Here is a 14,105-nt window from a genome sequence, read left to right as displayed (position 1 = left end):
CTCCGCCTCCCAGGCTCAAGCCATTCTTGTGCGTCCAGCCTCTGAGTAGCTGGGATTACAGGTGTGCGCCACCGCACTCAGCTAATTTTATTTTATTTTATTTTTAAGATGGAGTCTCGCTTTTGTCGCCCAGGTTGGAGTGCAGTGGCGCGATCTCGGCTCACTGCAACCTCCGCCTCCCAGATTCAAGCAATTCTCCTGCCTCAGGCTCCTGAGTAGCTGGGATTACAGGAGCGCACCACCACGCCTGGCTAATTTTGTGTTTTTAGTAGAGATGGGGTTTCACCATGTTGGCCAGGCTGGTCTCAAACTTCTGACCTCAGGTGATCCACCCGCCTCGGCCTCCCAAAATGCTGGGATTACAGGCGTGAGCCACCGTGCCCGGCCTAATTTTAGTATTTTTAGTAGAGGCAGGGTTTTGCTATGTTGGACAGGCTGGTCTCGAACTCCTGGCTTCAAATCATCTGCCTGCCTCGGCTTCCCAAAGGGCTGAGATTTCAGGTGTAAGCCACTGCGCCCAGCTGCTCTGGCATCTTAAGTTTGTCTGCTTTGGTGCTTTAGCTGTACCACGTGGGCACCTTTTTGTATACTTATTGTATTTACATTAGGCACGTAGTCAAAAGGCTCCCCACCCCAAAATATTGTAGCGCAAAATTATGGGCTGTAGCCATTACTGAAGTATACAAAGACTTTTTTTTTTTTTTTTTTTTTTTTTGAGATGGAGTCTTGCTCTGTAGCCCATGCTGGAGTGCAGTGGCATGATCTTGGCTCACTGCAAGCTCTGCCTCCCGGGTTCACACCATTCTCCTGCCTCAGCCTCCTGATTAGCTGGGACTATGGGACTACAGGCGCCCACCACCACGCCTGGCTAATTTTTTGTGTTTTTTAGTAGAGATGGGGTTTCACCATGTTAGCCAGGATGGTCTCGATCTCCCGACTTCGTAATCTGCCCGCCTTGGCCTCCCAAAGTGCTGGGATTACAGGCGTGAACCACCACGCCTGGCTTTTTTTTGAGATGGAGTCTCGCTCCGTTGCCAGGCCAGAGTGCAGTGGTGCCATCTCAGCTCACTGCAACCTCCACCTCCCGGGTTCAAACGATTCTCCTGCCTCAGCCTCCTGAGTACCTGGGACTGCAGGCGCGTGCCACCATGCCCAGCTAATTCTTGTATTTTTAGTAGAGATGGGGTTTCACCATGTTGGCCAGGATGGTCTCGATCTCTTAACCTCGTGATCCGCCTGCCTCGGCCTCCCATAGTGCTGGGAGGCATGAGCCACCTCGCCAGGCCCAAAGACTTCTTAAACTGTGTAATACCATCCCCGACCCTGCAAAAGAGATTCTCTCTATCCAGGTTCCCTTGGATTTTAATTGCAAACTGTTGTTGTTGAGCAGCTTTAGCTTTTCTTTGGATTTGAATATAGAAATTTCTTTGCAGATAAATTGTTTTTTGGACTAGAATACGAAGCTCTTGTTTTCCATAAGCCATATAAATAGTACCAAAATCACAAACATATTAAGCATTTTATTTTTTTTTTTTTTGACAGAGTCTCGCTTTGTCACCCAGCCTGGAGTGCAGTGGCGCGATCTCAGCTCACTGCAAGCTCCGCCTCCCAGGTTCACACCATTCTCCTGCCTCAGCCTCCCGAGTAGCTGGGACTACAGGCGCCCGCCACCAAGCCCGGCTAATTTTTTGTATTTTCAGTAGACACGGGGTTTCGCCATGTTAGCCAGGGTGGTCTCAATCTCCTGACCTTGTGATCCACCTGCCTCGGCCTCCCAAAGTGCTGGGACTACAGGTGGGAGCCACCATGCCAAGCTAATTAAAAAAATTTTTTTTGTAGGCTGGGCACAGTGTCTGACTCCTATAAATCTAGCACTTTGGGAGGCCAAGGCAGGTGGATTGCTTGGGCCCAGGAGTTCCAGACCAGTCTGGGCAACATGGTGAGACCCAGTCTCTACAAAAAATATAAATATTAGCTGAGCAAGGGGTAATGTGCCTGTAGTCCCAGTTACTTGGGAGGCTGAGGTGGGGGGATCACCTGAGCCTTTGTAGAGACATGGTCTTGCTCTGTTGCCCAGCTGTCTCGAAGTCCTAGCCTTAAGTGATCCTCCTGCCTTGGCCTCCCAAAGTGGTTGAGCCACCATGCCTGGCCTAATTTACTTCTTTAGGATGCTTTAAAGCAAATCGTTTTCTAATTGGTTAGGAGTAAGGTTTTGTTGTTGCTTTAAAGTCTAATTTAAAATATATTAAACTAATATATAGTAGTATTTGTAAACTTATTCATGTATTAAGAGTTGACAGTTATGTTACTGGTGGAGGAAAATGTCCATTTGGATACTGAATTTTTTTTTCCCATTTAGAACAGGATAACATACCAAGGAAGTGAGCAAAACACTCTACCTTTGAGAGTAAGAGCTGGCTGGGCAAAGAGCTGCAATCCCAGTTCTTTGTGAGGCTGAGGCAAGAGGATCACTTGAGCCCAGGAGTTTCAAGACCAGCTTGAGCAACATAAGAAGACCCTATCTCTACAAAAAATAAAAAAAAATTAGCCAGGTGTTGTAGTGCACACCTGTGGTCCCAGTTACTGGGGAGGCTGAGGTGGGAGGATCTCTTGAGACCAGGAGTTGGAGGTTGCAGTGAGCTGTGATTGTACCACTGGGCTCCAGCCTGGGCAGCAGAACAAGACCTTGTCTCCAAAAAAAAAAAAAAGTAACAATGTTCTAGAAACACATCAAGGACACTTAACCCAAAGTGCAGAAGTTGGAGTCAGTGAAGGCTTCCTTGAGAAACTGGTCATTGAGATGATCCTAAAAGAGAGTGGAAGTTGTGAGGCAGATAGAGCCTGAGGTCCGGGGACTTCAGCATTGCAGCAAGGTTGCCTGTGGAGTGCAAAGCCACAGTGATAGGAGGGGAGGCCAGAGCCATGGGAGGGGCTAGCTATGGACTGCATGCCTCTCCCTACGACTGAATTGAGCATCCTGTGAAAGGTTTGCAGTAGGGGAGGGACACAGACTGATTTGTGCTTTGGGAAGGACACTCTGGCTGTGTGTGTGTAGAAGCAATGAAGGGGAAGGGGGTGCAGAGTGGGGAGTCAGAGACTAGGCGGAGGCTGCTGAGGTGACTGCTACTGGGATGGGAGGAGCAGCTCACATGCTTTCTTTTTTTTTTCTTTTTTTTTTTTTTTGAGAGTCTCACCCTGTCCCCCAGGCTGGAGTGCAGTGGCGTGATCTCGGCTCACTGCAACCTCCGCCTCCCAGGTTCAAGTGATTCTCCTGCCTCAGCCTGCTGAGTAGCTGGGACTACAGGCACGTGCCACCACACCCGGCTAATTTTTTGTATTTTTAGTAGAGATGGGGTTTCATCGTGTTAACCAGGATGGTCTCGATCTCCTGAGCTTGTGATCCGTCCACCTCGGCCTCCCTGGGATTACAGGCGTGGGCCACTGCACCCTGCCAGATGCTGTATTTTCTTATGGGGAGGGTCTGTTAGCAGGGGCCATCCTGACACTGCCTTGTGGCCAGGAAGGAGACAAATGAAGGCTGGCGTTTCTTCTTCTTTCTGCGTCTGCCTTACATTGTGATCTTTGTTTAAAACTTATTCAGAATGGAAAAGCTAAATTCCAGAGTAACAAAGAGTTTGTTGAACTTGTTAGAGTTAGACATGATAGGATTTAACATTGTACTGAGATATGTCAATAACATTCATTTACTTGGAAACGTCACATCTTCTGGATTTCCAGAGGAGTTTTATTCTTGATAAGTTTGCTTTCTTGGTGAGGGAAAGTTTAATCCAGCTGCAGTTTTTCTTTAAAAAAAAAAAAATCATCTATCTTAAGAAATATAACATTTAAAGATTAGAGTATTTAAAAATGATAAAAGGAATATTTTGTTACAGTTTCTTTGGTTTCTGAGTTGACAGGGACTCAGAAGCCTTTGCATTTTTTAATGGCATATCCTTGCCAATATTTAAAGAGCTGTTAGTGAGCACCCCAGGCCCTGCCCTCTGAAAGCTTTCCTAAAGCTTGCCCTGAAATAGCGAGGATGAACGTCTTGTTTGCTAAAGCCAAATGGCTGGCTAATAAGACTCAGCATAGCTCTCTTTATAACATAATAATAGGTTTGATGTTAAGAAGTGGAAGATAATTGATTTTTTAAAAAAGCTGAAACATAAACTTCCTTATACTAATGTTACAACTGGAAAATCTAAAAAGAAAAATCCAACTCTAGCATTGCCTACGTGAAAGACCTGGTAGAAGTCCTTATGTACCTATCACCTTTAAAAAAATTGCTTGGCAGTACATTTTTGAAATCGAGACCACTCCAGCTCACATAACTGGCAATGATTATTGCTGACTTAAAATTATAGAGCCTACAGTTGCCTTCTTAGCATTTTTAGTAGAGAGAGAATTGAATAGTGCTTCGTCAGAGTGCTTTCTGGGTGGGAGTTGTATAGTAATAAAGATACATTTTCATTTATTTTCTAGACATTACAAGAAGCGGTGCCAAGGCCGCATGCGGAAGCATGTGGGGGACCTGTGCCTCCAGGCAGGGATGCTGCAGGACTCGCTGGTGCATTACCACATGTCCGTGGAGCTGCTGCGTTCTGTGAATGACTTTCTGTGGCTTGGAGGTAAGATGAGCTGATGAAGATGATCTGATATGTGTTTCAACTGTTATTTAAAATGAGAGGCTGGGCGTGGTGGCTCACGCCTGTAATCCCAGCACTTTGAGAGGCTGCAGCAGGCCAAATATGAGGTCAAGAGATTGAGACCATCCTGGCCAACATGGTGAAACCACGTCTCTACTAAAAATACAAAAATTAGCTGGGCATGGTGGCACGTGCCTATAGTCCCAGCTACTCGGGAAGCGGAGGCTGCAGAATTTCTTGAACCAGGAGGCGGAGGTTGCAGTGAGCAGAGGTTGCGCCACTGCACTCCAGCCTGGCAACAGAGCAAGACTCCGTCTCAAAAAAAAAAAATTAATAAAAAGAAAAAAAGAAATGAGAAGAAACGGCAAAAGAAAGTCCCCAAGAAGAAGGGATGAGGGAGGAAAAGCAGCCAGCCTGTGCTAGTTGCCATGAGCAGTGGCCTGGGGTGCTTCCCTGCTGTATCTGCTGCCCTCCTCCCGCCCTGCCATGCGTCCTCTGAAGGAGGCCCTGCCCACGCTTTCCCTTTTCCTCTGTTCTTACTATACCTTGCCCTCTGCTTTGGATGCCGTTCCCCGTGATCTTCACCTCTTAGACTCATACCTCAAAACCTCCTCCATGTGTCACATGATGAATGGATAAACGAAATGTGGTATGGGCATACAGCGGAATATTATTCAGCCATGAAAAGGAGTGAAATTGTGATACCACTGCAGCACGGATGAACCTTGACAACTTTATGCTAAGTGAGAGAAGCCAGGCATGAAAAAGGCTGCAGATTGTCTGATTCTATTTATATGAAGTGGCTAGAATAGGCAAATCTATAGAAGCAGAAAGTAGACAACTGGTTCTAGGGGCTGGGAGGAGGGGGAATGGGAAGTGACTGTTAACGGGCATAAGGTTTCTTTCTGGGGTGATGAAAATGTTCCAGAGTCAGTTAGTGGTGATGGTTGCACAGTTGTGAATATACTAAAAACTGCTGACTTGCACACTTTAAGTGGGTGAATTATATGGTATGTGAACTCTGTCAATCTTAAAAATTAAAAGAAAGGCAAGAAGAAATCCTACTTCAAAGCACAGCCATCTCTGATCCCCCGCAGCCATCAGCAGAGCGGGTGCTCTGCCCGAGGTGTTGCTGACACTTTGTGCTGGAATTGGATGCCTGTGTGTGGTCTTCCCTTTGGGGACTGCGCCTCCTGGAGGTGGTCCTGGGAGGAGGGACTGGCTGTGTTCATTGCCTGACATGTTGACATGTTGCAGATGCTCCCTAAATGCTTGTTAAGTGAACAATGTGTGAGTAAGGACTAAAACAGGGTTCTTTCGTTGAAGTTGACAGTTTAGCAAGGATGCCTGTCAGCCACTTATGATAATACAAGTCGGAATGAAGTAATGAGATGAGTTCTGTAACAGAAGTTTAACGAGGTGCTGTAGAACATGTTAAATATAACAAATTCTTTTTTTCTTGGGGACAGAGTCTCGCTCTGTTGCCCAGGGTGGAGTGTAGTGGCATGATATTGGCTCACTGCAATCTCCGCCTCCTGGGTTCAAGAGATTCTCCTGCCTCAGCCTTCCGAGTAGCTGGGACTACAGGCGTGCGCTACTACGCCCGGCTAATTTTTGTATTTTTAGTAGAGACGGGGTTTTGCCATGTTGGCTGGGCTGCTCTTGAACTCGACCTCAGCTGATACTCCTGCCTTGGCTTCCCAAAGTGCTGGGATTACAGGCATGAGCCACTGTGCCCAGCCAAATATAAGAAATACTTCAAATGGCCAGGCACGGTGGCTCATGCCTGTAATCCCAACACTTCTACAAAAAATAAAAAATAAAAAATAAAAAAACCTTACTTCACCTCACTTCTACAAAACAAAATTAAAAAACATTAACTGGGTGGAGACCAGCCTGAGCAACATAGGGAGACCTCACTTCTACCAAAATAAATAAATAAATAAAATAAATAAAAATAAAAAAATAAAAAAAAAACATTAGCTGGGCTTGGTGGTCTGTGCCTGTAGTCCCAGCTACTTGTGAGACTGAGGCAGGAGGATCGCTTGGGCTCAGGAGGTCAAGGCTGTAGTGAGCCATGATCGCACCACTGCACTCCATCCTGAGCAAGAGTGAGACTTTGTCTCTTAAGAAAAAACAAAAATAAAATGGACTTAAATTTAGTTTTTTAAAGAGGCTAGAGAAATAAAAGTGGGGAAAGAAAGGGAGTAAGAATTAGGGATGGAAAAGAAAGGAGAATCAGATAAAGGATTAAGCAGGCTGAGAAAGACATAGTTTTACTTGGTTTTCTTGAAAGAGAGCTGTCTCCCTAAGTACTCCTTATTGTATCAGAGAATCTATGTGTCTCTCAGTGGGCTCTGAGACTAGGGCATGTGCAGCAGGTGCTTCTCCAGAAAGACTGGTACTGCCCATATGCCTTCCCCATGCGGCGCTGGACTGGATCAGGAGGGCTCCTAAAGGGCACATGGAGAAGGACGGTCCTGTGTGCCGTGGGCCTTTTCCATGCTCAGCCTCTCAGAAGTGGACAGTGGAGTTGTCCAGAAGCTACTTATGCCTGATATCACAGCAGACTGAATATAGAAGCCGATAGAAGATCCAGCTGACTTGTACTAACTCTGACATTAAAGAAATGTGTGAACATGTCAAATAATGCCATTCCTCCAGTATTTTATTTTTGTTTTGGAAAACAATTATTTTTCATAAAACTGTTAACACATGACAAGCTTATTATTTTATTTTTGTTTTTTTGAGACAGAGTCTTGCTCTGTCGCCCAGGCTGGAGTGCAATGGCGTGATTTCAGCTCACTGAAACTCCCATTTCCCAGGTTTAAGCGATTCTCTTGCCTGAGCCTCTCGAGTAGCTGGGGCTACAGGTGTGTGCTATCATGCCTGGCCGATTTTTGTATTTTTAGTAGAGTCAGGGTTTCACCATGTTGGCCAGGCTGGTCTTGAACTCCTGACCTCAAGTGATCCACCCACCTTGGCCTCCCAAAGTGCTGGGATTACTGGCATGAGCCACTGCGCCTGGCCTATTTTAAAAGGAATTAATACATAAATATTTAAATCCTTTTCTCAGTTTTATTTTCCAATATGGTAAATATCTACAGGTGTAACCCACATCACAAAAAAAGCTCTTTGTGATCCTAAGTCATTTTTAAGAGCATCAAGGAGTTTTTAGACCAAAAGTTTAAGGACCACTGAATTAATGGATAAAGATAATAGAGATGAATACTGCGGCACACCTTCTAAGGCATGTGGCATAGCCGGAGATTATTAGGTTGTCACGTCATGAGAGAAGAACGGGCTGTGTAGCGAGTTGATATGGCTGTTTTTGAGGAAGAGGGAGGTCTACAGCCTCAAAAGGAGCAGATGCCTATGGGGTGCGTGGTCTGGAAAGGCATTCTGGTCTTGCTTTGGTGCTATTACTGTGAAATGTTTTCAGTCCAGGGCACTTTCTGTTATACATCTCTGTAGCTCCAGAACTTGGCGCAGTCTGCCACACAGTCTGTGCAGGAATGCCAGCCACGTGAATGGGTGAATGCAGAGGTTGGCCTGTTTCACGTGTGCACTCAGCCCTGCAGGGAAACCTTGAGTGTGGTGAGAGTGTTCTGTGTTGCCTGCCTGGACATGGGCATGGGAAAGACAGGTGGCAAGTTCCCATTTGCAAAAAACTAGTGATCTTTAGGTTTGATCTTTGTTTTGGGAGAAAAATTGGCATTTCCAAATAATCCACCTGTTTAAATCATTCTTAGCTACTGCAGTTTGAGCTAATGATGGGTCACTGACTTGATTAATGATGCTGGTTTTTGTTTTTTGTTTTCTTAATGCCCAGCTGCCCTGGAAGGATTGTGTTCAGCTTCTGTCATCTATCACTATCCTGGTGGAACTGGTGGGAAGAGTGGAGCTCGGAGGTTCCAGGGCAGCACACTTCCTGCTGAAGCAGCCAACAGACACCGGCCAGGTGAGCTCTGCCCTTTTTCCGGCCTCTGCTCACTTGCAGTCTTTAAATAAAGCAGACTCATTTGTTACTTTTTTCTTTGAGTTAGGACTAATATTTAAATAAACTGTAAAATGTGTTGAGTCAGTAATTTTTTTTTTTTTTTTTTGAGACGGAGTCTCGCACTGTTGCCTGGGCTGGAGTGCAGTGGCGGGATCTCGGCTCACTGCAGCCTCTGCCTCCCAGGTTCAAGCAATTCTCCTCCCTCAGCCTCCCGAGTAGTTGGGATTACAGGCGTCCGTCACCACGCACGGCTAATTTTTTGTATTTTTAATAGAGATGGGGTTTCACTATGTTGGCCAGGCTGGTCTCAAATGCTTGACCTCATGATCCACCCACCTCGGCCTCCCAAAGTGCTGGGATTACATGCATGAGCCACCGTGCCCTGCCCAGAAATCTTGTATGAGACATTTTGTTCTGATTTTATTGAATACTTTCGATCTTATTGAATACCACTAATGGGTTAGAATGATTGGTTGATTTCTGGAATACTTGCGTAAAATTTCCTGGTAGGACAGACTTGAGGTTCTGTGTCTAAGTCTTTTTTATAATTTTATGTATTAGGAGAAGCTAGTCCCAGAGGTCAATTTTAATAGCTGATTCAGGGCCTGGGAGCAGTTTCTTATTTTATTGGCTGATGACGTTCTCTCAGTGAGTTGTTTGATTTGCTTATGCTTGGTAGAACCAATGAAGAGTGAGAAAACTTCTTGGGCGGAGCAGACCCACGAATGCTGAATGAACACGAACGTTTTGGTCCTTGATGAATGAACCTGCCTTTAATGGCTCGGGATTTAGTCATCATGTTGCATAGGTCACAAAGAAGGAAGCAACAAAATAATGAAAGCAGGGATTTATTGAAAATGAAAGTACACTCCACAGTATGGGAGTGGGCCGAGCAGCGGGCTCAAGGGCGCGGATACAGAATCTTCTTGGGTCTAAATATCCACTAGAAGTTTCCCATTGGACATTTCATGCTCACCTCATGTAAATGAAGTGGCAGCCTGCAGTCAGTCTGATTGGTTGTGGAAAGCAGCCAATCACAGGCTGAAGTTAACAAAGGTCACACTCCTGTGCAAACATCTGATTGGTTGCAAAAAGCAACCAATCTGAGGCTAAGGTGAAGTTACAAAGTTATGCTTCTGTGCGTAGACAAAGTTATACTTCTATGCAAACTAAGACTCCACCCGCAATCAGTCCGACTGGTTGTGGACAGCCAATTTCCCATCTGCCATGCAGAAAAGGTCAAAGGGAGCAGCCTCTGGTCCCTTTGTTACTTAGTCATGGAAAGTTAGGGTTTTCCTTTCAATTTAGTTGTAGGAAGTCTGCGTGAAACAACCTTAGGTTCCTTGCCTCTAGATCCTATTCTCCTGCCTCAGGCTTATCTTTTTTGTGATTGAGAAAATTTTGATTTTTTTCCTGTATCTGTAATAGATGAGAAAAGTAAAAACGTTGATTTGACATCAGTCACTTTTCCTTTATAGATTGACTACAAGGGGACATTGTTGAATAGATTATGTGTTTTTTTTTTTTTTTTTGAGACAGAGTCTCGCTCTGTCATCCAGCCTGGAATGCAGTGGCTCAATCTCGGCTTACTGCAACTTCGACTTCTTGGGTTTCAGTGGTTCTCCTGCCTCAGCCTCCCGAATAGCTGGGATTACAGGTGCCTGTCACTACACCTGGGTAATTTTTGTATTTTCAGTGGAGACGCGGTTTCACCATGTTGGCCAGGCTGGTCTTGAACTCCAGACCTCAAGTGATCTGCCCGCCTCGGCCTCCCAAAGTGGTGGGATTACAGGTGTGAGCCACTGCTCCTGGCCTGTGTTTTTTTTTGAGGCAGAGTCTTGCTCTGTTGTCGAGGCTGAAGTGCAGCAGCACGATCTCGGCTCACTATAACCTCTGCCTCCCGGGCTCAAGTGATTCTTGTGTCTCAGCCTTCTGATTAACAGGATTACAAGTGTGTGCCACCATGCCCAGCTAATTTTTGTAGAGACGAGGTTTTGCCATGTTGGCCAGGCTAGTTTCCAACTCCTGACTCAAGTGATCCACCCGCTTCGGCCTCCCAAAGTGCTGGGATTACAGGCGTGAGCCACTGCGCCTGGCCAGACATGACTTTTATGATTATAGGGTTGGTATAGATTAAGGTGGCTTTTGGTATAGTGCAAAATCCAAGGACTAGGAGAAAGCTTTGCCACTGATTGCTAGAAGAACAAATTCTCTGGGTCTCAACCTCACTACCTGTAGAATGAAGAGAGTGGGCCAGATGGTCGAGTTTTCTTCCTGTGCTAAGATTAGTTTCTGTGAGCCTGTGTCTTCTGTTTATATTTAGGGGTGTTAAAGTTTTCGGATTAAATACTGAATACTGTTCCCTTCCTCGAAGCAGATTTCAGTATGTGCTAGCTACACTTTTAGTTATGGTCTCTGAGCATCGTATTTTAAAAAGCCCTGTTGATCATTTCTTATTATGCCAACAGTTAAATTCGTTACCTTTTTTTTTTTCAGCAACCTGGAAAGACCTTTCTTGCCATAGGTGGCGCTGTTGTACACATATATTTTTAATTCCTCATTTTCCTGTTGGTGAAAGAAGACTTAAACGAGGCTTCCTTCATTTGAATTTTGCTGTTGTTGTTGTTGTTTAATGCTTTAGAATAGCACTATGCCCATTATATTTGGATACCTGGAAAAGTATTCTAGTTATCTTATTTTTATTATGTCATTTCAGCATGAAAATTTCAGATGTGCAATGTGGACAGTGGTGAAATTGGACTTTTTTTCCAGTGTTAGAAACCAGTCAGCCATGATTTATAAAAGAGATGGAAACCGTCTGGAGCACCTTACAGCTGAAAAGAATCTGGAGCTCCCTGAGTATTGCACCCACTTTTGCATGTTTGCTAGTGGGTGGTGTTGTGGTGTCATGGAAAAGCCTAGTTCAGCTGGCTTGTGTTTGAACGTGGGTCGTACAGTTCTTTCTCAGGTGCCCCCCACCTCCTCGCTCTGTATCTGTGATTAGGGGCTCCTAATTTCTGCTTTGTAGAATTGTGAGAATTAGAATGTGTGCAAAATGTTTAGCATGGTGGTCATCTCATAAAATATCTCATGACCATTAGCTATTATTTTATATGAAGTCATCATTTTATAGTGTTTGGAAATTACTAAGGCATTGAAATAGGAAAAATGTTTTCATGAAGAGAGACTCAGGAAATGAAGGAAATATTTGAGGGGGGTCAGTAGTTCTTTTTTTTTTTTTTTTTTTTTGAGACAGTCTCACTCTGTCGCCAAGGCTAGAGTGCAGTGGCTCACTGCAAACTCTGTCTCCTGGGTTCAAGCAATTCTCCTGCCTCAGCCTTCTGAGTAGCTGGGATTACAGGCGTCCACCACCACGCCTGGCTAGTTTTTATATTTTTAGTAGAGATGGGGTTTCACCATGTTGGCCAGGCTGGTCTTGAACTCCTGACCTCCAGTGATCCACCCGCCTCGGCCTCCTAAAGTGTTGGGATTACAGGCGTGAGCCACCGCGCCTGGTGAGGAGGGTCAGTAGTTCTTATACCCATAATTTAGCTGCAGGTTTAGAGACATGGCCGTTATGTAGGCATCTTGCCCCTACCCAAGCCACAGAATTATCTGTGGATTAGTATATGTTGGGGCTTAAAGGGGCCCAATAATAACACTCCTGTTTTCTTCAACAACCAATTGAGAGATGAGACAAGAGTAAGGTAGAGAATAAAAATGCCACCCTTATTAGTGATGAAACCACATTCTGTGCCGGTCACGGTGGCTCACACCTGTAATCCTAGCACTTTGGGAGGCCACAGTGGGTGGATCGCTTGAGCCCAGGAATTTGAGACCAGCCTGGGCAACATGGCGAAATCCTGTCTCTACAAAAAATACAAAAAATTAGCCTGGGATGTTGGCGTGTGCCTATAGTCCCAGCTACTCAAGAGGCTGAGTTGGGAGGATTGCTTGAGTCTGGGAGGCAGAGGTTGCAGTGAGCTGAGATTCTGCCACTGCACTCCAGCCTGGGTGACAGGGCGAAACCTTGTCTTAAAAAACAAAAAACAACCCCCACATTTTCCATGAACTTGAGGGATGCAGAAAAGTGGGCATCCTACTACTGTGTATCCAAGATCTGGTGGCTCTGGGCCACAGCAGACCTTCCTACAAGGGGTCCTCTCCCTGTCAGCATGGTGGAGCAGAGCATCCTGTGCGCTTCCTGAGCGCAGCACCCAAGGGTGAAAGAAGGGGTTCACATGCCCAGCATGTCTCCCAAACTCATCTCACACCCCACTCCACTTGGGTGGGGGAGGAATGGGGATGGGCAAGAGGTCAGTGGTGCTTAGGACAAAGCCTTTATTATGGAAACCAGAGGAGTGAAGAGCAAGTGCCATCTTCCCCCTCAGTTTAAATAGGTCATGGGGTGACGGTTCTTTCTTTGTAGACACAGAAATAAGGATCTCCTTTGCTATTTAGACTAGCAAGGAAATACAAAGGATGATTAGAAGGGAGATTTGTAAAATCACTGTAACAGATAACTTTTTTTTTTTTTTTTTTTTTGGGATGGGGTCTCACTCTGTCATCCAGGCTGGAGTGCAATGTCGTGATCTCGGCTCACTGCAACCTCTGCCTCCCGGGTTCAAGTGATTCTCCTGCCTCAGCCTCCCAAGTAGCTGGGATTACAGGCACCTGCCATTTTGCCCAGCTAATTTTTGTATTTTTAGTGGAGACAGGGTTTCGCCATGTTGGCCAAGCTGGTCTCGAACTCCTGACATCAGGTGATCTGCCCACCTCCCAAAGTGCTGGAATTACAGGCATGAGCCATCGCACCCGGCTGATAACATCTGTTGAGCATTTAAAATGTGCTACACACATTTTATTTATTTTTATTTATTTATTTTTTTTGAGATAGAGTCTCACTCTGTTGCCCAGGCTGGAGTGCAATGGCACAATCTTGGCCCACTGCAACTGCTGCCTCCCGGGTTCAAGCAATTCTTGTGCCTCAGCCTCCTGAGTAGCTGGGATTACAGGTTTGCACCACCATGACCAGCTAATTTTCGTATTTTTAGTAGAGATGAGGTTTCACCGTGTTGGCCAGGCTGGTCTCAAACTCCTGACCTCAAGTGATCCACCCGCCTCGGCCTCTACACACATTGTACATAAACCAATTTAACCCTTTAATCTTCACAACAACCAGGTAAGGTAGGTTGGATTATTATCCCAGTTTTACAGATGTGGAAACTGAGGCATAGACAGGTTGAGGAACTTGACCAAGGTTATGGAGCTAGTAAGTGGCAGGGCTGGGATTTAAACCCTGGCAGTTGGCCAGGTGCAGTGGCTCACACCTGTAACCCCAGCACTGGGAGGCCAAGACGGGCAGATCACGAGGTCAGGAGTTCGAGACCAGCCTGGCCAATATGGTGAAACCCCGTTCTACTGAAAATACAACAACAACAACAAAAAATTAGCTGGGT

General features: G+C 45.6%; 1 protein-coding gene across 6 annotated transcripts in view; it reads left to right on the top strand.

Annotated features, from left to right (window-relative positions):
* Nucleotides 1–14,105, top strand: part of TRAPPC9 (trafficking protein particle complex 9) — a 724,494-nt gene that overhangs the window by 15,531 nt on the left and 694,858 nt on the right. For all 6 annotated transcript variants that reach the window (XM_030795379.1, XM_030795381.1, XM_030795380.1 and 3 more), the window contains 2 exons: nt 4,483–4,628; nt 8,479–8,607. In XM_030795379.1, the coding sequence (XP_030651239.1) occupies nt 4,483–4,628; nt 8,479–8,607 (275 nt within the window). The remainder of the gene's footprint in view (nt 1–4,482; nt 4,629–8,478; nt 8,608–14,105) is intronic.

The sequence above is a fragment of the Nomascus leucogenys genome, chromosome 16 (genome assembly GCF_006542625.1).
Source record: "Nomascus leucogenys isolate Asia chromosome 16, Asia_NLE_v1, whole genome shotgun sequence".
NCBI classification, from domain to species: domain Eukaryota; kingdom Metazoa; phylum Chordata; class Mammalia; order Primates; family Hylobatidae; genus Nomascus; species Nomascus leucogenys.
This window is presented reverse-complemented; position numbering and strand designations above follow the sequence as displayed.